General features: G+C 57.8%; 1 protein-coding gene across 2 annotated transcripts in view; it reads left to right on the top strand.

Annotated features, from left to right (window-relative positions):
* SORCS2 (sortilin related VPS10 domain containing receptor 2) overlaps window positions 1-26,565 on the top strand; it is a 438,806-nt gene that overhangs the window by 353,747 nt on the left and 58,494 nt on the right. For both annotated transcript variants that reach the window (XM_036992835.2, XM_036992840.2), the window contains exons 4-8: window positions 540-704; window positions 6,953-7,026; window positions 11,274-11,338; window positions 14,722-14,840; window positions 19,970-20,059. In XM_036992835.2, the coding sequence (XP_036848730.2) occupies window positions 540-704; window positions 6,953-7,026; window positions 11,274-11,338; window positions 14,722-14,840; window positions 19,970-20,059 (513 nt within the window). The remainder of the gene's footprint in view (window positions 1-539; window positions 705-6,952; window positions 7,027-11,273; window positions 11,339-14,721; window positions 14,841-19,969; window positions 20,060-26,565) is intronic.

Below are 26,565 nucleotides of genomic sequence, written 5' to 3'. Positions count from 1 at the left end.
CCCCGCTTCACAGAGCTGTCCCTGGGGCTGTGAGTGACCCGAAGTCCAGAGTCAGGGTGTCGGCTCCGAGAGGAATCCTTCCCAGGCCCTCCCAGCTCCTGGCGGCCCAGCACTCCTGCCGATCCCAGCCTCACATGGGCAGCTTATCACTTCTGCAAAGACGTGCATCCACATCAGGCCACGTCCACAGGCGCCGGGGTTAGGACGTGGATGTCCTTTCTGGGGATGCTGCGTGACCCACTACAAGGCCCTGTGAGGCCTCCTGGACCTTGACCCTCTGTACGTCAGTCCCGTGGCCCCTTGGCCGCCCCGCGTCCGGTCCCTGGTGCTCACTGCCCCGGGCCCTCAGCCGCGGGTTCAGGGCTGTCCTGAAGGCTGCCCCCCACCGCCCCCCGCACCCCACTGCCCTCGGTGTCCCTGGAGCACCCATCGTCCCCAAAGCCGTCTCTCAGCCCCAGATGGCGCCTGGCACTCGCGGACCCCGGGGGCCCTGCCCTGCCGCCCTGGCCCAGGGCTCACCTCCATGGCCTGTGTTTCAGATCATCCTGGTGGGTTCCTCGCTCAGCGACCGAGACCAGGGCCTGTTCCTCAGCACGGACGAGGGCGCCACCTTCCAGGGACAGCTCGTCCCCTTCGCTGTGGAAACGCTCATTTTCCACCCCAAGGAGGAGGACAAGGTCCTGGCCTACACCAAGGACAGCAAGGTGAGCGGGCCTGGCTGGGCGTCAGGAGGCAAGGAAGGCTTCTGCTCTTGGGGGCCGGGGCCGCCCCCACCTGCTGGGGGCAGAAGCGAGGGCAGGACCGGCAGCACGCAGCTCTTAGGACTGCTCCCCTCTGCCTGCCCCTGCACACCAGCCACGGGGCCTTCCTCCACTTCTGGAACATTCCACACACCCTCCCACAGCTGTGTCCACCAGGGAGCCCACGGGCACCGTCCCAGGGCAGGTGGGTGAGCCACTGGAGGGCTCTCACCAGGGCCAGGGGGGGCTGGGTCCCCGGGGCCGGGACTGACTCCCCGCCCAGGAGAAGGCCGGCCCAGGCAGAGGAACCCAGGCACTGCCAGGCTGCAGGTGGGCACTCGGGGAGCAGGAGTAACACCGCCCCAGCCTCTCTGTTTTCTGCTGGTGCCTCCCCCGGGCTGACTCCACCCAGAAGCCAGAAAGAAGGACAGGTCAGTGCCCCACCCCCACACACACACGTACACCAGCAGAGAAGGACGGAGAAGGGCAGGGTGTGGAGGCGAATGGAAGCTGCCCATTTGGGGAGCCTTCCCCTGCAGGCCCACCTGGGCCCCACTGTTCCAGTGCCTCCCTTTCCTGGGCCTTTGTACCTGTGCTGTTATTCGATCACTGTCTGTGACCTACACACACACTTGGGGGAAGCTCCTGAAGGCAGAAACTATGACCCATTTTTGCACCATTTTATCTCGAGTTTCTGGTTGGAATTATTTGCTGGCTGGACAGTAGCTGCATGCATGGAGGATGCCTGGAGGGTGGGACAGGATGGCTGCCAGGGCTGGGTGAATCACTGAGGGAAGGGCAGGTGTCTAGCAGTAGGGATCACCCAGCTTGAGGGCCTGCAGATGGAAACTTCAGCTGGCCCGGGTCATGGCTTCCTGCAGGACCTGGCCTCCTTGCCCAGCTCTGCTCCATGCCTGAATCTTGCTGGCTTCCTGCAGGACCTGGCCTCCCGGCTGCGGGCCCAAATCTCCCTGGCCTCGTGGGCTACTCTTCACTCCTGGCCCCTCCCTTTGGGACAGCGGGTGCTCCTGTGTGTTAATAGCACTACTTAGCCTTCCATGTAATTAGACAACAGCACAATCGCGGAGACTTATTTTCCTGCAGAAATTGACTGCATTGCAATTGCTCTTTAATTTACGGTGCCCTGAAAAATTAATGGAGCCAAAATCTCCCATATTTTCCTTGGTTCTTTTCTGTGACTGTAAGGAAAGAGAAAGGAGAGAAGAAAGAGCTTAGCTCTGGTTGTATAAGGAATAAGGAATTTGGGGAAATTAACAATGACAGCAGGACTTTAGCTTTTTGAAAGATTTTATGGTTTTCAGAGCTCTCTAACTTCCAAGAAACAGAATGGTGTGGTGGGACAGCCCTGGCTTTTGATGCCATCAGACCCGATGTGTTAGGCAGGCGTCTGCTGTCCTAATGCCGAGTAACACACAGTTCTGCCGGGCCCTGCTGGGATGGCCTAGACATGGCTGCAGGCTGCTGGGGAGAGCTCAGGCCTCCACATGTCTCTTGTTCTGGAACCAGCAGTTACTTGGGGACATTCTGTTCCCATGGGGGAGGCAGAGGGCATCCACCTGCTACAGCATGTCTGCTTTGACCAGGAATCCATCACATCCCCTCATACATCATCGGTCAAAGCAAGTAACATGCCAAACTCAGAGTTAGCATAAGTGTTCTGTTCCCAGGGCATGCGATTCATGTGAAACCAAATGTCCTCCTCTATTTTCTTCCCTTCATTATCCCCCCCAGATCCTGCCCCTTCTCCCAGCAAACAGACCGTCCACCCTCAGACTGGCCTGGCCCCCTACCTTCAGTCCCCTCTTTTCTGTGTCATTATAAGTCGGGGTGCTGAGGCCACTTTATTTGGCTCTTCCCCGGGTGGGAGCCTAACGCAGTGGTTTGTATTTGAAGGCTCAGGAAACAGTATTAGACTCCTGGCTCAAAATCTTGTGAGAGCGGGACAGACCCTCCCCATGCCACCTGGGGGACCTCGGGCACCAGCTGACCAGCCTGCCTTGGGCACTCACCTCCAGAGCACCCCCAGTCCCGCTGCTAGGGTCTATTCTGCTCTCCATCAGGGCCCTCCTGTGCTTCCCAGCACTGTGAGAAATTGATCTGATCCCAGGACTGCCTTCCAGTGACTTAGTAGGGGAGAAAAGACACCTTGGGTGGCCTATCAAAGAAGCCTTCCTGGAAGAGGGGGTTTGAGTAGGGGCTAAGAGGATGGGTCAGGATTTCTTTTCACTGTGACTTCAGCACAGAAAGATGATTGCACAAGAAAGGAAAGAAAAGTGAGTGCCCACAGCCCTCCAGCCTCGCTGCAGGGAAGGAAGGTGGAGCCCTGCCCGGGTGGTGGGATGCACACCGGATGCCGTGAATACAAGCAGGCTGATGGGCTGCCCTGGAGGGGTCTGGACCTCAGCGCCCCTCTTCTGCGCTCTCTGACCTCAGACTCCAGAATCGGGAAGAACCGGGCTTCTCTGAGTAGGAGAGTGATGCTGCGAGCAGCGAGGACCTTACACCTCAGCGTGTGCGCTGTCCGCTCTGACCACCTGTGTCTGATAGGGTTCAGGGCAGGGGCGAGACTCCACTCTAGACATTTTTAGCAGAAAAAGGACTTAGCGTTGGGGAGCAGGTGCTCCAAACTGTTGCGAGGGTGGGTGGGGAGGCTTCAGGCAGACCCGAAGCCTGTGAGCTGTCCTGTCACCCCAGTGAGCTTCCATCTCGCCTGTCGGAGAAGGGGGACCAGGAGTCCCACTGGACTAACCAAGGTCAAAAACACACAGCTGATGTCGAGATCCAGGCATCTGAAATCACACTGCTGCCGCCCACACCGTGTGACAACATCCGCAAAGCCAGCGGTCAGACGCAGGGACGCAGGGTCCACCTGCTGTGTCCATCACAGCTCCTTTCCACCCTCCACAGCTGGAGGAAGGATGCTGGAGCAAGTCCCCATGACTGTCCCGACCAGCAAAAACAGCCCACAGGGGCAGGAAAGTGCCCCAGCGCCCTCTGCCTTCCAACCCTCACACGGGTGCATCTGTCTCATCCAGAACTCTAGCTGTAGGGGAGTCTGAGCAGTGCTGGGTGTCAGTTTTCCAGCCTGTGCGCCCAGCCCGTCGCCCTGTACGAGGGAGAAGGGTGCTAAGGACCTCACCCTGCACACCACTGAAAGCCCTCTAATGATCGCAGCAGACCTACTGGCACCTGTTTCTGGGATGCACCTTTCTCTGACCTGCCACTGCTCCTGAACCTTTCTTCCTGCCTGGCTCCGACCTCTGTGCCCTTTATCTCCATGTCACAGTATTGAGCGATAAGGAGTCAATCAACCCCTCTGCAGGCCATCACCATGTGCGGTTTATCCACAGTAACTGGGGCATCCTGATGGGTTTATTCTTGTCTATTTGCTGGTGTTTGTTTTTTATTAAGCAGAAATGTTCTATTTCTGCAGCATTGATGATGCATTATAAAATCCCCTCCCATGAGAGCGAATTGGAGCAGCTTCCCGACATTCTGGGGATGTTCTGGGGTGGGCGTCATCGATGCAAGTGCCTTGGTGGCAATGGTGACAGTAACGCCATCCGCTAATGCAGAGGCTTTGTTATCTGGCTCCTGGGCACTGATGGCTGCAGACTCATTTTTGTGCTCACTTACGGCCTGAAGCTGTGGGCAGCGCTCTCCCAGTGTGCAGAGGGGTAAGGTGAGACATAAGGTAGAAGGGGTCTGGCCTGGTCACTCAGATGGCCCAGAGACAGGATGACAGGTGACTGCCACCCTTCCTGGGGTCTCTCCGCTGCCAGTATACTAGACTCAGATCTACAGGATGCTAATAGGGAGGAGAAATCAAGGAAAGAGAATGTGTAGGGGAGTGGACCTCACACCCCCGGCCCCGGGAACCAGCCGGGACTGGAGGAGATCTGCTCATTCGCTCAGGGAATATTCATGGAAGGGCCTGCTGTGCATGGGTGCCTCCGAGCTGGGGGAGCAGCTGTGAAAAAACAGACAAAACCCCTGCCCCCAGGCTCTTACTTATACAGAAGGGGTAGGGGCAAGGAGCAGATTATAAAGGAATGGAGGGATAGCAGGTGCAGATGCTCAGAGGACTTTGCAAGGCACATTAGCTCCCTGGTGGTGCATGAGCCCAGAGCTGGGTGTGACTGGAGAGGGGGGCATGTGGGAGGGTGGGAGCAGGAGAGAGGCCTGGGTGGCCCCGGGGCCCAAGTGCCCATCTAAGGAGCGTGGGCTCATCCAGAGGGCATGGCATCCCCCACAGGGTCTGGCGCAGGAGAGTGATGTGGTCAGGTGTGTGTCCCAGAAGGGTCCTGTGGCTGCCTTGTGGAGCAAGGGCCAGATGGGAAGGCAGGAGTTTGGAGGAAGTGCCACAGGAGCCACAAGGGTGCCGGGCACTCAGCTGTGCTGTGGGGTAGAGGGGAGGGGCAGAGGGCAGCGGCCGCGGGTTAGGGGGGCAGGGGAAGCGTGGGGATGTCTGGGATCTGGCAGTGGGGTGGTGAGGACAAGGCCCGGGGTCCTGGCTCCGGGCGCTGCTGGGAGATCGGCACTGAGCAGGCCTGAGGTGGGCTTCCAGGAGCACGGGGGTCGTCTGTCCACGCTGAAGGTCTGGGCAGCACAGGGTTTGTGCTGGATGGGCCCCAATCTCCCTTCAGGGATTCTGCAAATGCTTTCTCGAACAGCAGTGAAAGCAACGCCCATGACCTCGTTTGCATCCCATAAGTGCCCGTGAGGAGGGCAGGTCGGAACAGACGAGGAGCACGCGGCATGGAGCACGCGGCGTGGATCGGTCTGCGCCGGCTCTGAGGCCAGCAGCTGTGGGCTCCAGTTCCGGCGGCTCTGATTGTCAGACCCATTTTACAGATGGAGAAACTGGGTCTGCTCTACCCCAGGTCGAATGGCTGTCTTGAGCCTTCCTTTCAGCAGTTCAGAAACTGCTCCGCTGAACTGATCCCTTCCAGACCCACCTCCATACGGAGCAGTGAGGGAAGATGCAGTCCAATCACAGAGAACAGAACCCAGCCTGCGCCCGTGACCAGGCCAGGCGAGTCACGCAGCTGCCCTTAGCTGTCATTCTCCAGCCGTACAGTGAGCTGATAAAGCATCCACGTCCTAGAGACGTCACGGGACGGACTGAGAGGTGACGCGCTGGGCATCCGAGGGCCAGGCAGGAAATGTACTGCAATGCGGGTGAACAGGAACCTGACCGAAATGAGGAGCAGAGGGAGGGGTTTGGGCAGGAGGCACGTGCACTTCCGAGCTCCCCACTTCCCATCAGGGCCCCCTGCCATGGATTGCAGGGTTCGAGGGGAGCAAGTGGGAGTGTGTATTTGCTTGTATCTGTGCGTCTGTGTGAGTGTGTCTGCGTGTGTGTGTCAGCATGTGTGTGCATATCTCTGTGTGTGTCTATGTGTGTGAACATGCGTGTATACATGTGTCGGTGTAAGGTATGTGTGCACATGTGAGTCCATGTGTGCCTGTCCCTATGTGGGCATGGGTGTGCTGTGTGTGAGCGTGTGCACTGGACCAGGCTGGGTTCACCCCTGGGCTCTGGGCCGGGTGAGCACGAAGCACATTGTGGGACCAGGCAAGGCCCAGCCCACCTCGAGTGGCCCTCGGGCTTCTGCTCACCCGCCCCCCCGGCTCTCCTGTGTGGACGTGTTAGATGACACAACGTCCAGCCTTCTCCTGGTCTCCAGGGCACTGTGACTGCCCACGGAGATGCCTCTTGGAAAGCTGACAGCTCTGAGAGAGGTGACATCGATCCTGGGCAGGAGGGAAGGTGGCTCTGTGGGGATTGCAGGACAGGCGGTGGGGAGGGGCATCCACGTTAGAGACAGAGCACCCCCTCCCTGCTGCACCAACCCCAGCAGTGCCGGGCGCAGGACCCTATAGCTCCATTAATCGGAGGAGAAAACAACTGAGGCCTGGGAAGCTGGCATGAGGAGCGGGAGGTGGCAGAGATGGGTGTGCAGCCCCCACGCCCCTCCCAGCCCTGTCTCGGCTCCGACCAGCCGGCCTGGGTGTGAGAATGGCTCTTCATGGAGCCCTGCGCCCCACCTTCTGCCTCCTGGAGGTTGGCCTGAGCCCCCGGGTGAGCCAGGGCGGCCACCAGCAGGTGCCGGGGGGCTGGGCAGGACCGACTCCTGCCCGGCTCACCCCCTCAGGACCAAACCTGGTTTCTTCTCTCTGCCCTAAAGCTCTATGTATCATCTAACCTGGGGAAGAAGTGGACGCTTCTGCAGGACAGAGTGACCAAAGACCACGTGTTCTGGTGAGAGCGCCCCGCTGGGCACCTGCGGCTGGGGGCGCCAGTCAGCCCCCCTCAGGGCACCCCCTCCCCGGCCCTGACTCCAGCCCTGTGCGCACCTCCCTGGGGCCCTCCAGGGACCCTCCCTGCTCGGTGGAGGCTGAGCAGGAGACGCCTGGGCCTCAGGGCTTGATGTCCGCAGGTGAGTGGCCCACGAGGGCAGTGCAGCTCCCAGGCCCTTCCTGGGCCCCCCGTTCTGGCAGGGCAGGGAGGGTTGCTAAGCACCTGCAGCCAGCTACCTGCGTCTGGGGGCCCTCAGGCCCCGCCTCCCCTCCCCCTCCCCAGGGCCTCTCCCACTTCCCCTCTCCCTTTCCCCCTCCTGCCCCAGGTTCTGCCCCAGGCCCTGAGTAGCTGCCCTTGGTGCAGCCTCTCCCGCCCAATGCTTCCTCAGCCCCTGCTGTCCTGCCCCGTCCTGTGCTGGGCACCCCACCCACACTGCGTCACCTCCTGGAAGCCGCTCAGCCATCAGTCTGAGCAGTTCTGGTCTCATTTCCCCAAGCAGGATGCGCTGGTGCTCACACAGTGCTGGTGAGCTGGGTGAGCCAGGCCCCGGGGTGAGTGCCAGCAGAGGGCTGGGCTGGGCATCGTCACTGAGGTGACTGACGCCCGGGGCGCTGGCTCGCAGCCCTGTTGCCCTGCACCAGCCGTGGTGGCCATCCTTCTGCTGCAACGGCCTTGGAGATGCGCGTGGTTACACACGTGTTCTTTCTACCACATGTCTTGGGTGTGCACACACACTCCCTCCCTCCCCTTTCTTATCTCACCTGTGCAGCACAGCGCTGCACGGCCGGTCCTGTCCCCCCAGGAGACCCGTGGGCCCAGCTCCCCTCCCCCTCCCGTGCTCCATCACAGCCTCGTGCTTGTGGTGGCGAGGACCCTGAGCTGAGGGGGCCTCTGGCTGCCCTCTGGCTGCCCTCCGTCGGGGTGTGTGCGCTCTGCTGGCGGGAGAGGTCATGGCTCTCTCTTCACATGGCAGCCCGTGGCTCAGCCTGGCTGCTTCCCCGGGGACAGGGCGGCCATCATTCACGGGCCTTGTTGGTTTCCCCTGATGGCCCCCAAGGGTCTGCAGGGGGCGGGGAGGGAGGCACGGAGGTGGGATTCTATGCCATGCCAGCCTGGGAGTTGGCAGAGCGGTGGGCTCTGCCTCAGCGTGTCCAGGCCCGGGCTCAGGGGACACCTCTCCAGCCAGAGAGAAGCCCTCCCACAGATGCTGGGAGGTAAACGGGCACCGATCCAAACACGTTATTATCTCCAGCAAATCAAATTATTTCTTCCCACAAGTTTCTCAATTGCTCGGAGTTGTTATGTGTGAGAGATAATCATGCCAACACGGCCACGGGGGGCCCAGGAATCTCCCCTGGAATGTGGTGACAGCAAGGTGAGGGGGCGCCCCTCTCGCAAGCAGTGCTCAGTGCTGTTTTGACAGCATTTCCAAGGTGCTCTTTGTCCGTGAACTGGCAGCAGGAATTACCAAGGCCCCGTGTTCCGCCTGAGGCTCGGGCCTGTTGACATTTGGAGAGGCCGACCAGAGTGGGCTCCCGGCTGCGGCAGGGGCAGCTCGGGCATGGGGGACCTGTGTATTCTGGGCCCACGGTGGACACCCCACCGCCAGTCTGGAATAGAACCACAGCGGCCCCCCAGTAGCTGTGCTGTGAATGCTCACTGCCCACCAGGTGCCAGACCGAGGGCCTGAAAGTGCCCTAGGACATCCACACAGTACACCCGGGGTCCTCCCTGCACATCACGGAGGGCAAGCCCGACGCTCGGGGAGGCCAGGGCACCTGTCCTGGCTCAGGCTGCCTGTGGACGGGGCTCCTCTGCTTGTGGCCGGTGGCCATGCTGGTGGCTGCCTGTAACCCCCGAGCCATGCCCACACCTGCTTCTCTGCCTCAAACCTGAGCTCACCCATAGCCTCTGCCTTCTTCTTCCATCAGCCCTAGAGCCTGCCCCCCGTTTGGGGCAAGTGGCGGTGTCCCTGTCAGTACAGCAAGGAAGGGAGGGAGGAAGGCAGGAGGGGAGGGGAGAGGTCAGCCCCCGACAGGCCCGGCTGCAGTGCCTTGAGGGTTTCTCTGGCTTCCCTTAGCATCCCACAGGGATCAAGTCAACCCCCCGCATTCCCACAACACTTCGCTCCTTCCAGACATCTGCTTGCACATCTCGTGTGGCTGCTTTTTCCAAGTAACGGACCAAGGGCCTCCCCCGGTACCAGCCTTGGGGACCCTGACAAACAGGAAGACCCAGGGGTCGGCACCGGTTCTCTGCCACTCGGAGCCAGGCTGGCTCTGTCTGTGGGGCTGTGAGTGCAGGGTTTCCCATCTCCTCCAAACCCGTGACCCGGGGCTTTCGGGCAAGGGGCCTTAGGCCCACTCTGCGCCCATGCCTGGCCCAGGGGAATGAGGTGGGAGACACTGTGGTGGGGGAGCAGGAGAGTGAGGGGGTGCGTGGTGAGCGCATGGCCTTGGTGAGCACGCGTGGGTGAGCGTGAGTGAGCGAGCGAGCCAGGGAGCCCGTGAGTGGCCCACGCCCTCACCCCACTCTCCAGGTGATGGACGGCCAGACTGAAATCCTGTCTGCCCAGCCGAGAACTCGTCACTGCTCCCGGTAAAGGGGACAATATGTCTTTATTCAGAAGAGAAAAATGTCAGGCAGCAGCCCTCCTTCCCCGGAGCTTGCTGAGGGTCTGTTCGTAGAAGCCTCAGTCAGCACTTCACCTTGAAGCTGAGACTGCCCAGGAGCAGAGCTGGGCGTGGGAGCCCCGGGTTTGACACATCAGGGGACCACGGGGGGCTCCCCACTGGCTCCTGTCTGCGGAGTGTCTGCAGGGCCCGTGACACACTCACGCCCACATCTGGGTTTCCCTGGCCACCTGGGGCCACCTGGCCCCTGAAGGAGGCGAAGCAAACAGGGACCCTGGTGCCAAGCCCATTGGGAGGCTGGCAGAGACTGAAAGGGGCCAACTCCACATAGGGCATGCCAGCGATGGGGCGGGGGCACTGGGCGCTCTGCTGGGACGTCCCCCTGGCCCAGAAAGGCCTGCGGGCCTGCTCTGCATGGAGGCAGCGTGACCTCCTGGGCGCTGAGCACAGTTGTGACCTCTGTGTCCTGACGCGGTTTGCTCTTGGGCAGTGGGACTGTGCTGCACTGGGTCAGGGCCTGCGAGAGGGGGCGGTCTGACGGGCGGTGTGATGGCCGTATGGCTTGCCTGGGTGTTGTAACCCATGCAGTCAGCTCATCAGACCCAGGGCGTCCTGTGTATTCTTCCTAGGAGAAGGCTGCCGTAGGCAGAGGGTTTTAAAGGTAGTCAACATGAAGTGGCAGGTAGGTGATAGGCCAGTGGACGCATGGTAACGGTAAAGTCTGGGAGCTCTGGGCCAAGGTATCTCTACGATTTCTTTTAGTCAAAAAGTCTGCACCTCACATCCCAGGTGCCAGACCCTGTGTTGGGGGTGCCAGGTCAGCGCCAAAGCAGTTGAGCTGCATTGCTGCCTCCCCAGAGGACGCAGCCCATGGAGCTGAGCTGTCACCCTGGGACGCGCTGTCCATCCGCTCTTCTCAGGCTCCACTGGCAGCCACAGTCCCCGCCGTGTTCCAGCGCTGCTGAGCCCATGCCCACTGCCAGGGGAGGGGCACACACTGGGGTGGTGTGGCCGGGCGCAGCAGGGACACAGGAGGGAGCCCAGGGGAGCCTGGGCTCTGGGGCATAGCCGGGCAGCCCTGGGCAGGTGTTTGCTCCTCTGAGCCTCAGTTTCCTAATTAGCAAAATTTGGATGACAGTCCCAGACCTGCCTGGCCTCCTAACTCATTTTTAATCATCTCTCTCTCACACACACACACGCACACACACAACACACACACACACACACACAGCGCATGTGCACGCGCACACACACACACAACACACACACAACACACAAACACACACACACACAGCGCACACACACACACACACACACACACACGCACCACAAGGAATGTGAACATCTTCTGTGAAGGATCTTCAATAATAGTACAGAAACAGACCACCAAGCGCACCTCGGGCCTGCAAGGAAGAGGCTGGGGCTCCGGCCAGTGGCTCCTGGGGGGACTAGGTCCTTGCACTCGCAGGCTTGGGGACCATGTGGCCCTTTGGGTTGTGGGGACTGATGCAGGCATTGTGACCGGGGCTTGAGGACCCCATTCCTGACACCAACCCCAGCCCACCCTTTTTCCAGGGCTGTGTCTGGGATGGACGCCGACTCTGACTTGGTCCACATGGAAGCCCAGAACCTTGGAGGAGGTAAGGTGGGAGGGGTGTGCACACCGAGTGCCCCCCAGTGTCCTCGCCCTGTGGCCGGGCTCAGAGTGCCTGTGTTCAGTCGCTTCTCCTTGGTCGCAGGCCTTGCACAGCTGACCTCGCTGTGTTACGATGTGGCATGATTTTAAATGTGCTTGTTTTCCAGCTGGGAATAAATTGAAGTCAAGGAGCTCCACTCCAGTGGAAAAGTCTGTTAAGAGGGCGATTTGTTCTGGCTCCTGAGCGCTGAGTGTCTCCTGCTCGGTCAGCTGCCTGAGTGCTGAGCCAGGGCAGGGGGCCTCCAGGCATCCCCTCCCAGTGGACCCATGGGCTTCATGTCTGAGGGAGCCCCGGGGCTTGTGTGCTGCAAGGAAGGTCCTCGGTGCTCCTGCGGGAGAAGCATCGGCTGCAGAACCATGGGATAGTCTAGAACCATAGGACATTCTACGACGTCAGAGTCAGGAGGACCCATATAGATTGTGGCTTCATTCAACAAACACTTGCTGAGGCCCCTGTGGCCCAGCCCAGTGCTGACCCTGCTGCGGACAACGAGGTGAACAAGACACAACCCTGCCCCTGCCTGATGGGCGGGGGCGGGCACAGAGGCAGTCAGTCACTGCACCAGCCAGGTGTCTCAAGTCCAGCAGGGCTGGTGAGGGGGTGCCCCCTGGGCGCCTGACCACATTCCCCACAGACACCAGGGTCCCTGGGCCACCTCCTCCTCGGTTCTCCAGGAGTGGAGACCTCGGCAGGTCCCATCAGCAGCGGTGGGAGCTACAAAGCAGTAGATACCCAGATAGGACATGCCCCACAGAGGGCAGATGCGGGGCCAGACAAAGGAGAGCCCTGACCGGGGGCAGAAGCCCTGGGGTCAGCTCCCAGACCGCCGTGTGCGTCACATGACCCTCGGGAGGTCACCCCGCCTTCCTGCCCCTCGGCCTCCTCACCTGTGAGAGGGGTCAGTACACACGCGGGGGCATCATGGCTACACAGCTGGGGGCTGGACGCTGCTACTGGATCCCTTACCCATTTCCAAAGCCTCTGCCCTCTGCTGGACCCACCATCCTGTGGGGAGCGGACGTGGTGTTACTGTCACTCCCGCTTCACTGACCGGGAGAACAAAGCTCAGAGGTTGCAGGTTTGCAGCCATGGGGTCGTCGGCCAGTACAGACCCCAACTCCCATCATCCTCCAGGCACAGGCATCCTCCCTGGGCTCACGCAGGATGACGTGGGGACTGGCCACTCAGCAGGGCTCAATGCAGCAGAGGCGGGGTGGCTGTCTGCACAACGTCAGCCTCCAGAGAGGAGGAAGGGCAGGCTGCATCCTCAGTAAGGGCAGCATTTTCACCGTGATCCCTCCTCTGGGGAAGAAGAACCACAGCCCGGCAGCTGCGACCCCAGCACTGATGTGCCGCATGGCCGGTGTCCCCACGGAAGACCACACACTTCTCCCTGCTCCCCCACCCAGCGTCCCCACCCCAGCCACTGCAGCCTGAACCCCCACAAGAATCCAGTCCAGCCAAGCTTGGCGTCCAGGGCCTTGTGGTGCCACCCCAACTCCTCACCCCCTCCCTGCCCTGTGCCAGCCTGATCCCCAGGCCATCCCAGGCTCCCCTCACCAGCTCTTGTCACCTGGGAACCCTTGTCCACACCTTGGATTCCTTTCTCATTGTCTTGGGCCACTGACCCCACCAGCTGCCTTCTCTGGGCTCCATAGCACCCAGGCTGCTCTGCCCCTGCTCCTTGGGGACAGGGTGGGGTCTGATTGACTCACTTCTGTGTCCGCAGTACAGCTGCTGGGTGAATCAGCACGTGGCCAGGTGCCAGTCCCCCTGAGCAGATGCTGGGCCACTAAGAGTGAGTGGGTGACTGATGAGTGAGTGAGTGACCGAATGCATGCATGCATGAATGAATGAGTGTGTGAGTAAATGAATGAACACATGAATGAATGCATGAGTGAGTGGGTGAGTGAGGAGTGAGTGGGTGAGTGATTGAATGAGTGCATGAATGAATGAGTGAGTGGTGAGGAACAGTCGGGTGAGTGCTTGTGGGCTTCGAGCCTGGCCTGGGCTTGTTCCCTAGCCGTGCATCAAGCCTGCAACAATTCCCTCACAGCCACTGGGAGCGACACTCTCAGGGGAAGTGGCTGTGGTTCCGTAGTGTGGGTAGAGGCCCAGCTGTGGCTGACTGTAGGCCTGCTGTGTGCCGCCACCTCATGGGGCCCCAGCAACTCCTGGAGGGGCATGAATCCCCTTTTTACAGTGGACCCCTGAGGCTGGGGTTACCCTGCGGAGAAATTAGGGGTGGGTCATCCTGGCCCACCCCCTCAGCACACACCCCAGGGCCTCAGGCAGGTTGTACCCCAAAGGTGCTGATGACTCCAAGCCCTTGCTGGGCTCCACTCTGGTCCCCATGGTTAAATCCCACTCCTGCCCCACAAGCTGCTAAAAAGCTTCGTACAGCGTGTAGGCTCTGGCCCACCTGTAAAGCTGCCAGAGCTCCCCAGCCCTGGGAAAACCCAGGGCCTTGAAATAAAAACAGCAGCTGCCTGGCCAAGTGTGCATTCAACTTTGCTCAATCGTAAATATTTGAAAATACTTACCTAAAGTTCAGGGCTGAAAAGTGCTTAGTCCCATGCATACCCACCCCTGTTTAGGTGGGAGAGACTCCAGGGGGATGGGCGGGGTCCTGTGCCATGATGGGTTTTGTGAGTGCCCCGTGCCGTCCCTTCTGTGGGTGACCACGCATGCCCAGCACACCCGGTTGGATGGGGACCGGGGTTGGGGGTCTCCTGCCCACAGCCTGAGGTTCCTCCGTAGCTCGGAGCTGTGGGAAGAAGGTGCGTGAGGCCGGCACTCCCATCCCGGAGCTCACCTGCGCGGCTCGGCCTGCGGCAGCAAGCGTTTCCCATCAAGGGCCGGCTAGTGTTGTCGGCATGGCGGGCCGTACGGTCTCTGCTGCAGATCGGCTCTGCCTGGGTAGTGCCCGAAGGCCCTAAGATGGCGCACCTGTGGGCAGGCACCACTGTGCTCCAGGAAGCCTTGCTTTGCAACGAGCTGGCGGCAGCCCGAATGGCCTGCTTTAGGCAAGATACCTAACCTCTCTCAGCGTCAGTTTCCTCATCTGCAGGCTGGGGCCACAGACAGCTCCCCGAGGATTCCAGGAGCTCCTTGCTGCAGAGCGCCTGGCACAGAGCCGCCCACTCAGCAGGTGTAATCACAGGGCAGGCCCTTTACAACTCAAACCACCAACAAAGCCCCAGCAGTCCTGCACAGATGGAGCCGAGGGCAGCTCCGCATGGTGTCGAGGCTGCACCCGACTCCTTCCACTAAGGTCTGACTGTCTGAGATCTCACACCCGAGTGGCTGGTTCTTATCTCCTGCAGGTTTCCGGTATGTCACCTGCCAGATCCACAACTGCTCCGATAAGGCGCTGACAGCTCCGTTCGCAGGCTCCATTGCCCACGGCTCTCTGACCGTGCAGGACGATTACATCTTCCTCAAGGTAAGGCTGCCTCCGGGGCTCTAGGAAATTGGCAGTAGGTGACGTGGAGGATGAGCCACTCTGGGGAAAGTGGAGTCACTTGGACAGGAGGCACTAAAACGGCTTTTATTTTCAAGTGCTGCTCGATTCACGGTCCTGCCCCAGTGGCCACGGCTGCCCCCCGCCCAGACCTCCCTGAGGGCCCCGCAAAGCCAGAGCCTCAGCCCAGGGAGGCTGTCCCCTCCTCCTGCCGCCCCCCAGGGGTCCCCACAGCCTGGGGCCTCTAAGCCCACCTGCTCCATCTGGTCTGGCGACCTGAGACTCAGGCCTTGGCTCAGGTCATGGCCCTTGGCCTCCAGGCGCCAGCTGTCCACAGCCCAGCACCCAGGACCCTGTGCCCACAGCAGTCAGGTGAGGCTCAGAACCATGCTCAGAGGCCATGTGCCCTGACCACCCGGGAACTCCGGTGAGCGACATCTGCCTCTTCGTGATCACTTCCATCGATGAGGAGCTCCCTCCTTCCGGACAGCCTGCCCCTCTCCTGGGCAGCGCGAACCTTCAGGAAGTTCATTCTGGTGCTGAGACAGTGTTTGCTCTGCTCCCGTCCGGTGGCCCCCGTCCTGCCCTCTGGGACCCTGGGAGACGGGTCCAGAGGCTGCTGTGGAGGGAGGCCCTTGAGGGCAGCCTCTGGGTGCTGTCTCCCCAGAAGGCTCCGCCTGCCCAGCCTCCTCTGTGCCCTGTTCAGGGACATTTCATGTCCCCAGCTGTCCCTGTCCGTGCGCAAATGTGCCAGGCCTCCTGTGGAGTCAGGGGCTGGCACTGGCAGGGCGTGCCATGGCCCCCATCAGAGCAGGCCAGGCAAGAGGCCCCTGCCCCCACTCTCCTTGGCCCTCTGCCGATGCCCAGCCTGCTGCTTCCGGTCTGCTCCGTGTGTTCGCGCACGCTCTGCTGTGTCCTGGAATGCCCACACCCACTACTTCTCCACCTGGCTAACTCCTGCTCCTCCTCTGAGACTCAGTGGCACACCACCTCCTCCAGGAAGCCTTCCCTGACTGCCACCTTTACTTCGGGCTTACTGGCTGCTTTTCATGGCACCACAGCCCTGTTCTTCTGTTACAGCCTAAGCCTCATGGCGCCATCCTTTACTGTTTATGTCTGGGGACGAGGGCCCCTAGTCTGCACTGAGCACACGGTTTTCCCTGTACCTTGCAAGGCATTTCTACAAACACTACTGACTGTTGGAGCAAAGACAGTGTCTGGTTTTTCTGACTCCTAAATCCCATGCTGAGTGGCTTCTAAATGTTCTGATTGGTCTATCAGTGCCTGTGCCCCAGCCCCAGCCCCCAGGGGCCACCTGTGGCTGTAGCTGGTGAGGGCTTGGTGCCCCATGAGGAGCTGTGGGGCAGCTTGGTGAGTGGGGGCAGGAAAGGCCTGGCTGCGGGTGATGGTGATTTGGGGGGATTCAAGGAAACCGGGTTGGCAGTGTCAGGAAGGGGCACATGCTGATTGGGCATCTCGATAAATCCTACCTGGTGAGGGGTTCAGCGAGGTAAAGGCGGGCAGTGGAGGGGCAGCCCCACTCACCTGGCCAGGACGGGGTGCGAGGTCTTGCTGTGGTCGGTCCGCCTGTGCCCAGGTGTGATTGCAGGGTGCTCTCAGGGGCCTCCAGCCCTCACAGCCAGTGGCCTGGTGTGACGGTGGTGCTTGGAGACCCTGTCACGTTGCACAGGGAAACGCCTGGCCCTGCTTGGGCTCTGCCCAGCTCCCGTCCTGAGCGGCTCTGCCCATCTTCCTCAGCAATGGAAGGGCTGCTCCTAGCCCCCAAGCCGGAGGTCACTCAGGCTGCCCCTTGCCGTCCCACACCACCGGCCTGCCCCAGGGAGCACTTACCTCTGGGAGGCAGCTCTGCCCCCCACTGCCCCTCTCTGGTCCGCAGAGGACACAGCCCCGTGCCAGGGCCCTTCCCACCAGCAGCGCGGTGGCCGCTGGACCTGGAAGTCCACTTCCTGGGGAAAGGCCCCAGCAGGGGCTGCAGCAGGAGGTGTCTGTGAACCCAGACCCTCCGCTCCTGGACTGGACAGGTTCTCCTGTTGTCCATGGGGTGTGGCCATGGCCTCGAGGACCGGTGGCCTGTGTTTCCCATACCTGCCGTGCACGGCCCTGTCCTCAGGCTGTTCTTGTTGCGGAGCAGATGCCCAGCTCTGGGGTTGACGCTGCTGTGCCACCTGGAGGGGCCGATGCCCTGTGATCACCCTTCCCGTGTCCCCTCCCAGCCCATAGTGATGGTGGCCGCACCCCCGGGGTGACAGATGCCCACAGGCTGCCTTACTCATAGGATTTCGTATCTTTGCATTGGCCCCATTTTATTGAGGAGAAAACTAAAGATCAGGAAAATTAAATGCCCTGCCAAATGATGCAGCCGGCCAGTGACAAACCCTGAAGTGGGGATAGTGCCTGACTGGCTCCTCCCTCCCGAGGGAGTCCAGCAGCAGGTGCCAGGAGATATAACGTGGGTGCCCATGCCCGCTTCACCTGCACGTGGCCCCTGTGGCCTCACTTGTAGGCGGCGGCACTCAGTCACGCCTGATGGGGCATCAGGGTCTGACATGGCTTTGCCCACGGCCACAGCTGTGGTCTGTTCTGGTAGGAAGAGCTCTGGTCAGGACTGGCAGAGAATCCAGACCCTCTGCCAATAGGCAGGTGCCCCTGGGCAGGGCCAGGAGCCTGCTGGACCCTCAGCTGGGGTGGACACGGTCACCTCCCTGCAGGCCCAGCACAGGATGCAGTGGTCACCTGGGGGAGGCGCCTGGCAGGAGGCCTGGCCTGGGGGGGGCACTCCAGGAATGTCGGGCCCTCTGAGGCCACTGAGCAGCTGGGAAGGTCCCTGTGCTGGGCACAGAGTGTCCCTACGCCCCATGTCAAGGAACTAAGTGGCTTAGTACTTAGTGGTACTTAGTGGCACCAAGGGGCCGATGATGGTCCCCCCCCAGGAAGGAGGGGCTGGTTCCCAGGAGGCCTTCACCAGGCACAGGGAGGGGGTCCTAGCCCAGTGGCTTAGGACAGAGCCGTCGTCCCCCCTCGGGGCCTCTGTTTGCTAATCCGTGAACTGGGCATGACCGTCCCTGCCAGCGCGAGGCCAAGGACGGACCGACGGGGGCGCTGCCCCCCAGAGGAGGGGCGCCCAGTTAACCCTCTCGCCTGGCTCTCTCTGGCCCCCCACAGCAGGCCGGAGGCCTCAGGTCTGCTGTTCGGGGAGGTGGGGCGATGTGGGCAGATGCGCACATGAAGGAGGGGCCTGTTCGGAGCATCCCCACGGTGGGGCGGCCTCCCTGCCCATCGCCGGGTCAAGTCACGTCCGCCTCTCTGACATGGAGGCACCCGCTGTGCCCGGCCCGCAGCCTCAGGCCCGCAGCATAAGCCCCCTGGGCCTGGTGGCCGGTGGGGGAGGCAGGGTGGCCGCTGCGATGGTCCTGTTCACGCCCCACCAGGGCCGGACAGGAGGCCAACTGTGTGCCCGCCGGCTCCTGGCAAGCTGGGCCTGCTCACGCCCCCTCACTGGCAGCCACCAGCAAGTCACACCCACTATTTCCCAGTGAGCACAAACACTTTGAGGGGCATAAAGGCTGCCCTGCTTTTGCCCCCTCCCCGGAGCTCAGCAGGTGGCAGGCGGGGCTCTGAGAAGGGGCACTGTCTTCCCCTGGTCGCTCTCCAGTGTCCTCCCAACCTGCTAAGCAGGTCATCTGCCTCTGGGCTGTGTGGCCCTTCCTTCTGGAGCAGGGTGCTGCCTCCTCCGGGAAGCCTGCCTGGCTTCTCCCACCCCAGAGGCCCTTTCTCTCAGCTCCTGGGACCCCTGTACACCTACCCATCACACCGCTCCCCACCCAGGGGACATGAGAGCCAGACCGCTACAGACCTCACAGTCCCTGCCCTTGGGGATGGAATTGTCTAGAGAAACCTCGCCATCATTGTTGTCACCCTGAGTCGCGTTTTGTGGGCTTGTGTAGGGAGTGGCTGTGTATCTGTTGCTCTGTGATACTAGCAGCATCCAGCATGTATGTAGCTCCTGCTGCGGCCAGGCACTGGCCCACGTGCCTCCCAGATGCTGCCCCTGCAGGTACCTCTGCCACTGTCATCCCCATTTCATAAGGGGGAAGCCAAGGCTCAGGAGGGGTATGTCGTGCTTTCTGGGCCCCGTGGCTACAGATGGAGGAGCTGCACTTTGAACCCAGACAGTAAAGCATGACGGCCCGTGCTCTTCAGCACAGTACTGTATCACCACATATGCACACACACACACGCACACCCGCCAGCACCCACACACACTCCTGTATGCACAGCAAATGCACACATGGGGCTTCTAAAGAACTTACAGCCCCAGTCATGACCTATATGACCTTGAATTCTGGCTGCACCTCCCATGCATGCATAAACAGAGAAGCCGTGCACATGTGTGTACACACAGACACCCCATCACATACACGCAGGTGTAGTAAGACTTCAAGGTCACTATTGCCTGGTGTGGACCCTGGTCCTTCTTCCCCCCACTCTCTGTGTCCTGTCCCAACCCCAAGAATGCAAATGCCCCTCTTCCCTGGCTCTTCTGCTATCTCCTGTGGGAGACAGGTTACTCCATCTCTGTGCCTCGGTTTTCTCATCTTTAAAATGGAAATAATTGTTATTTGTGGGGTTGTTTGTTTTGAGACTAAATGCACTGTGCTCGGGACGTGCTGGCCACGCAGTGTCAGGGATGCTTGCCTCTGGTTTGGTGGCCGTCTTTCATAGCTTTAGCTTACCTTTGGCCTTGCTCTTTCTCTACCCAGTGGATCACCGATCTCCCCCTAAGAGAACTTCTGGGAAACAGGACTTTCTCCACCTTGTTCCGTAACTTGGATGTAGGGAAACAAGGTGCTGAGAGAACATGGGGAAAGAACTTAGTTCTAACTGAGGGAGGTAGAAGAAGACTTCCCAGAGGAGGGGCATTTGATATGGGGCTTTGAAGGATGAATAGGAGTCTGTCCATTTCAGACATTAACAAGTATAAGCAAAGTAAAAGGGTATTTTCACCAGCTAAAATACAACATGTACCTTTATAGGAAAGCTTTATAGGAAACCTAGCCCCTTAAAAATGTGTCTTTTTTCCCTCCTGTTAGGCAACCTCAACAAACAGGACCAAATACTACGTCTCTTACCGTCGCAGCGAGTTCGTCCTGATGAAGCTGCCAAAGTATGCTTTGCCAAAGGTAAGGGCAGCTTTCCTGTTCCACCTGCAGTGACGTGTGGGGCCCCAGGGCTGCCGCTCAGGTGTTTGGTGGTCGCAGGTCGGGATGGACAAGAGCGAGGGCGGCCTGGCTTCCTCCAGCCGCTCTCCCCTCCCACCCTCCCCCCAGCCTCACACGCACCCGGCTTCACCCCGTCTCAGGGCCTCAGCCATGCTCTTCCCTCCGCCTGGTCTGTCTTTTCTCAAAACTGCTTCATATGTGGTGTTTCAGAGACTCACTTACTAGGGACCCTCCAGGCTGGTCTAGGCCTTGGTTTCCCACTTACATGACTCCCTCGTCCTTCCTGCCACTCGTGGTGCTGGGGACCGGCCCCCCTCCGTCCACGTCCTGCCTTCATCTGACATTTCTGAGGGTCTGTTCTATTTGCCGCTGTGTCCCAACCACCTAGCGTGGTGCCCAGTATGTAGTCGGTGCTCAGTTAATGCCACTTGCTTCCCCTTGCCTGGGCAGGCAAAGAAGGGGAAGTGGGGGGCCTCCCCCCCGCCCTGTCTCAGGACCGACCGCACAGTCCCCTCCCTGCTGATGTCATTGCCATTTGCAAAGCAGGTGATAGATGCTCTGAGAGGCTGAGTATCCTGTCCGAGGTCACACCAGTAAGAAACCAAGGCAGGTCCCAAACCCAGGTCTGAGTGGATCTGAGACCAGCCCCAGGCCCCGCCTCCCTCTCGGGGACCCTGGACTGCCTGCTTCGCACACCTCCGCTCCACGCGCGTCACTCAGAGACGCAGATTGAAGCAGCCCTTCTCCCCACACGTACTTACTGAGCGTCAAATATAAGCTAAGAACGGACGCTACGGCTGCGAATCAGATCCCCCCGTCTCTTGCTCTTGTGGGGTTTTCAGACAGGAAGCAGGCAGAAAACCAAATAGACAGACAAACATATAAAATAATCGCGAGCTGTTGTTTGCGCTGTGGGGGAGCGCGAGGAAGAGGCAGGCGATGCTGGCCGCTACACCTGATGTCCGAAGGCGGCGAGAAAGCTGTGCCCTGGAAGGCAGGGCATGTGCAAAGGCCCTGGGGCGGGAGAAGGCCTGCCTGCAGGGCAGGGGGCGCGATGGGGTGACGGGAGACAGGTGTCCTGGGCCCCGCGAGCCCGGGGCTGTGGGCTGCTGCAAAGTCCCTGACACACGAGCTGCTGGGCTGGGTGCTGTCAGGCCTTTCCTGTGCCAGAAATGGGAAAGTGCATGAGGACTTTGAGAACTTTGTAAAAACTTTTAAAAGCTTCTCTTGACAAGGCGAGGAAAAAAATAGGGAAGGGAAGAAAGAGAGGGAGCAACCTTGACAGATTCACTCCGGGCTCCACCGAGTCGGTGGATGCAAAGCTGGTGATCTCGTTTATGGCAGATGCGGCGGGTGTCCTTGTGCAGTGAGGGGGGGCCTCTCAGCTTCCCAGAGGGCTTCCCTCCACCCCTGGGGACGTCAGCATCAGAAGCATCCAGTGTCCCAGGCCCTTGTCCTGGTGGTGCGGGGGGACATGTGGAGAGGAGCAGTGAGGTGGACGGCAGGTCCCTCCCTGCTGCCCTGTGGCACCAGGAGCCCGGGCACATGCCACCCCTCTCCTGGGCCAGGGGTGGATGGACCTGGAGCCGGGCCATTTCTCAGGGAGTTCTAAAGAACTTACAGCCCCAGTCATGACCTATATGACCTTGAATTCTGGCTGCACCTCCCTGGACGCCGGGGTCCTTGTCTGCAGACGAGATAGCACTTTGTATTTCTCAAAGTCACGGTGGGGTTGGCAGGGGCACCTCTGCAGGCCCATCACGGCATGCATTTCCTGCTGGCTTCCTTTCCCCCCATTTCTGTGGAAATAAGGATGATAAAAAAGAATTATAAGGCTCTGATAGATGATACACCCCCCACCCCATCAGTGGGTGACAGAAATGGAACACGGGATCTGGTTTTAGGGGAAGATCAGGGGCCTATTCAGATGGGCAGCGTCTGCAGGGGCACTACATGTGCTGGCTCAGGGTCTGTGCCCTGGACCCTGAGGACGATGGACAAGTGGGGTGGCTCTCAGGGAGTGCTCCCCCAGATTCCCAGGGGCCCTCCAGACCACATATCTTGCTGGGAACTTCCCCCAGCCAAAGAATGGGCCTGCCTCCCCTTTGCCAGATTCCCAGGCCAGACGCCAGGCCCCACCACCGACTTGTCAAACTGGCTAACCGATTTTCCTAATCAGGTTTTGTTGTTTTATGGTGAATTTGGAACTCTTGCCTGTTTCCTACCCCTGAAACCACCCCTCTCTTTATTTCTCTTTAATTGCCATAGTAACATCATAAAAACAGCAGAAACGGGAGCAGAGGGCGCTCACCCCCAGCCTCCCCTGAGCCGCCGGGCCTGTTGGGTTTTTCTCACAGTCCTTGGCCACAAGCCAAGGTGACTTGATGTAGCCGAAGCGCAGCAGGCACTCCCGTCTACAGTCTGACATTGTATCATGAGAATTTATTCAGAAAGACACAGGATATCCACCGAATGACTGTAAAACCTTCAATTGAGGAGCCTTACCTTGTTTAGAGAAGCCAGACTCCTGTTGCTTAGGCTTTGGGTGGTTTCCATTTTTCATAGTTATAAACAGTGCTGCAATGTTTATATATTTGTGTCTGCAGGTATTTTTTATTTTCTCAAGGTAAAACCTAAGAAAAACTCTGGGCAAAGGATTTAAATATGTGTGTAACTTAGTTGCTTTCTAAAAGGGTTCCTCCTTGCCAGGCAAAGCTAGGATACACCAGTTTCTGCAGCTTTGCCAAATCTCATGTTGTATTATTTCTTCCTATTTTCCTTCAACTTTAAGAGGCATAAATGTTGACATTCTGCTCTTTTAATTCACCTATCTCTGAAAACTACAAAGGATGCATAACTTTTACTTTATTTGCTAGCATCCTATGCTTGAATTATTTTCTTTTGATACTTTTCCAAAATGACCCATGTTCCCTAACAGAAAAAAAAAAATAGACAGAGACTGTAAGTAGACAAAAGAGGAGAAAGGTTCAAATAACTCCCCACTATGTAAAAACATTCATTTGTAATGAATATATATATATATATATATATATATAATAAAATAAAATCCATGAAACATAAGAGTAAAAGGGCCGTGACCCCAGGGAAGATGGCTGGGGGGAACCACCAGGAACCCATCTTCAGCAGCTGCCCTGCAGAACCTGATGTAACTGTTTCAGAACTTTGGAGTCTCTCCAAAGGTTGGCAGCTTGCAGGGAAATGCTTGGACAGTAAATCAAGTTTAATTCCCAATTTTAGCTCTTCCCATGGTGGCAACCCCAGCCCCGTGGCAGGCAGCCATGTGTGCCTGTTCCTGGAGCAGCGTGTCCCCACCCTGCAGGAGCCAGAATAGGCATAAGGCCCTCGTCCTCCCAGTATTGGGTGTCGGCGCTCTGATTGCTGGTCACTGATTCTGTTCACGGAGGTGCAGACACCCAGGCAGGCGACCATTATCGCAGCCACCGCCCGCTGAAGCAGCCTCGGAGGGATGGGAAGGGCCAGAACCTGTTCCTACCTCTCCCTTTGATTTCCTTCTTTCCCCTTTGGGAACCAGACATTTAAGGACTCGAACCTGCAGAAGCAACCACATACGTGAAGGAACTTAAAGTCACTGTGCCTGCCCAGGGAAAAGCTCACGCTCAGAAAAGACCTTAAGTTTACATGGTAAGACTGATCCTTGGTACAGACAGCTGACAGCTACCAAAATCAGACCCAAAAACAAAAAACAGCGAACCCTGGGGAAGGGAGGGAATCGGATTTCCAGAATTATCACATTAGATTCCAGTGTCTAGTTTTCAACAAGAAAAATCACGAGGCAAACCAAGAAAGTAGGACCCGTCTAAAGGCAAAAATACCAACAGAAATGGTCCCCAAGAACGACCAGATGGCAGCCGGACGAGACAAAGACCTTCCCACACCTGTCTTACAGATGCTCAGACAGCTACAGGAAATTGTGCAGAAAGTCAAGAAAGCAATGTTTGAACAAAATAGAAATACCAAGAAATAGAAAACATTAAAAGGAACCAAAAGGAAATTCTGGATCTAAAATAACAACAATAATTGAAATGGAAAGTTCACAAGAGAGATTCAAAACAAATTTGAGTAGACAGAAGAAAGAATCAGAGAACTTGAAAATAGGACAATTGAAATGATAGAATCTGAGGAACAGAAAGAAAAAAGATTGAAGGATAGTGCACACTGCCTAAGGGGTGTGGGGACACCATCAAGGGGACCCCCACAGGCTCTGTGGGAGTCCCAGACGAAGAAGAGAGAGAGGAAGGCGCAGAGAGGTTATGTGAAGAAAGAGTGGTCAGAAACTTCCCAAATTCGATAAAAGACATGAATATAAATATCTAAAAAAGCTTGATAAACTCCAACTAGTATAAACACACCAAGTAGTATAAACACAAAGAGTTCTGGTGTCCAGGACACATGATAATCAAACTGTTGAAAGACAAAAGAAAAACTTTTGAAAGCAGCAAGAGAGAAGCAACTCATCACAAAAACACTATCTCAGTAAGATTACGAGCAGATTTTTCATCCGAAACCTTGGAGCCCAGAAGGTGCTGTACTCAAGGCGCTCAAAAGAATCTGATGAAGGCGTCGGCTCATTGGGCTGGTCCATGGATTTTGCATAATAATCTATGGGGAACTCTCCCCTATCATGCTCATTAAAAGTGTTTTTAATCTTTCCACACTTACTTTTTCAAAGTGTATTCACACAGCTAATGGAATAATGCAAATATATACACCAGTTTCTACCTGCTTCCCTCTCTGGCCCTGCTTCCCGTGGCAATCTCACTTCCTCTTTCCTCAAGGTAACTTGTAGAAACTTTAAAGACTTCTTGATACCCGTTCTTCCCCTTTACCTAGATTAGCAAACCCCAGATGTCAGCTGGGACCATATTTCCCAGCTCTCCTTGTATCTACATGTGGTCGTGTTTCTAAAATCTGCCCAATGAAATGTAAGTGGGATTGTCCTGTGAGATCCCTCAGAGCCTTCCTTTGAAGGCAAGGCATTCTCTCCCTTGTTCCTTTCTCCTTCCCAGTACCTTGATTGTCACCATGATGGCTGGAACTCCAGCAGTCATTTTGAGTCATGAGGACAAGGGTCGGTTCATGGGGTGGTAGAATGGAGACTTTGTAGAGCTTCCATACTGGACCGTCTACTCTGGATTTATTTTACATATGGGAGAAATGAGGTTTTATCTTGTTTGACCCTTTTTTTTTTTTTCCAGTTTCTGTTACTTGCAATCAACCTAATTCTACCTGATAACAAATATTGGCAACTTTGGTGTTTCCTTCCAAGTATTTGCCCAAGCCATAAAAACACACACACACACACACACAGATGTGTGACATTGTTCATGTCCACTGTTTAAAAATTAGTCAACAAATGTCTCTGCTTCTAACTTTCCTTTTTTAAAAAAAGAGTAACATGCAAATTTAAGCAAAACTTGCATCTTATTTATCACTCTGGGATCAGTGAAGCTTTTTAAAAGGCCATTCTCAGTGTTGGCATGCATGACGTGGAATGAGCTGTACCTTCTAGCCCTGCTGGTCAGAAGGACAGGAACCTTCCGGACAGGCATTCAACAACATGGACCTAGAGTCTTAATAAAGCCCCTGCTCTGCAGAGCGGCGATCCCCCTTAGGACTGATGCTGAGGAAACAACCTCAGGGACAGAGTCACGTTCCTGACTGCATCGCACCTGACATTGAGGATGCTGGAGGCTCGCTGGTGGGAAAATCATCATCCACTGAACTATTCCGCACGGTGTAATATCATGCACTCATTAAAAGTGGCACTTTGAAGTAATTTTAATGACAGAAGAAAATGCTCCCCGCATAATGTGAACGAGCAAGCGACAATATGAAAAGACACATGAATCACACTTGAGGAAAAGCCCACAGGCACACATTCTAACATGTCAGTGGCAGATTGTTCTCAGGGTGGCATCCCAGGTAACTTGTAGCTGCTGTCCGCATTCTTGGTTCCCAGATCATAGTAAACCTTTACCCAGGGCATCTACCCAGCCACTTCCTCACTGTCAACTGAAGGCCATGCCCAGCTGGATGGGATAGGGACTCAATACGTCATTAGAGAAAAAATCTACCCTCTGAGCCCCATCACCAGATGCGCCAGCCCACATGGGGTGGAGGCTGGGTGGGCAGCCCATCCTGCAGGGGCCGCCAGCTACTCCGCCATCATGCACTCCTGTGTCCTGGCAGCGGTACCACCAGGAGGGCAATCAGAGTTCCCAAGTGCAGGAGGGAGGGCGGTGGAGGCTGGAGAATGAGGCTGATGGCTGGGAAGGGGCCTCCCGGAGGCCTCGCCAGCTCCCACACAGCATTTGGTGCTGGCCGGGAGGGAAGGGGAAACAAAGCCCAGGTCAGCCCCGGGTTCCTTTCCCTGCCTGTTTCTCTGAGTGGGTCTTGCTTTATTCCTCAATCTGGAACTGAAACCT

Source organism: Manis javanica, chromosome 5, assembly GCF_040802235.1.
Source record: "Manis javanica isolate MJ-LG chromosome 5, MJ_LKY, whole genome shotgun sequence".
In the NCBI taxonomy this organism is placed as follows: Eukaryota; Metazoa; Chordata; class Mammalia; order Pholidota; family Manidae; genus Manis; species Manis javanica.
The sequence above is the reverse complement of the archived record's forward strand: the minus strand, read 5'-3'. Positions and strand labels throughout refer to the sequence as shown.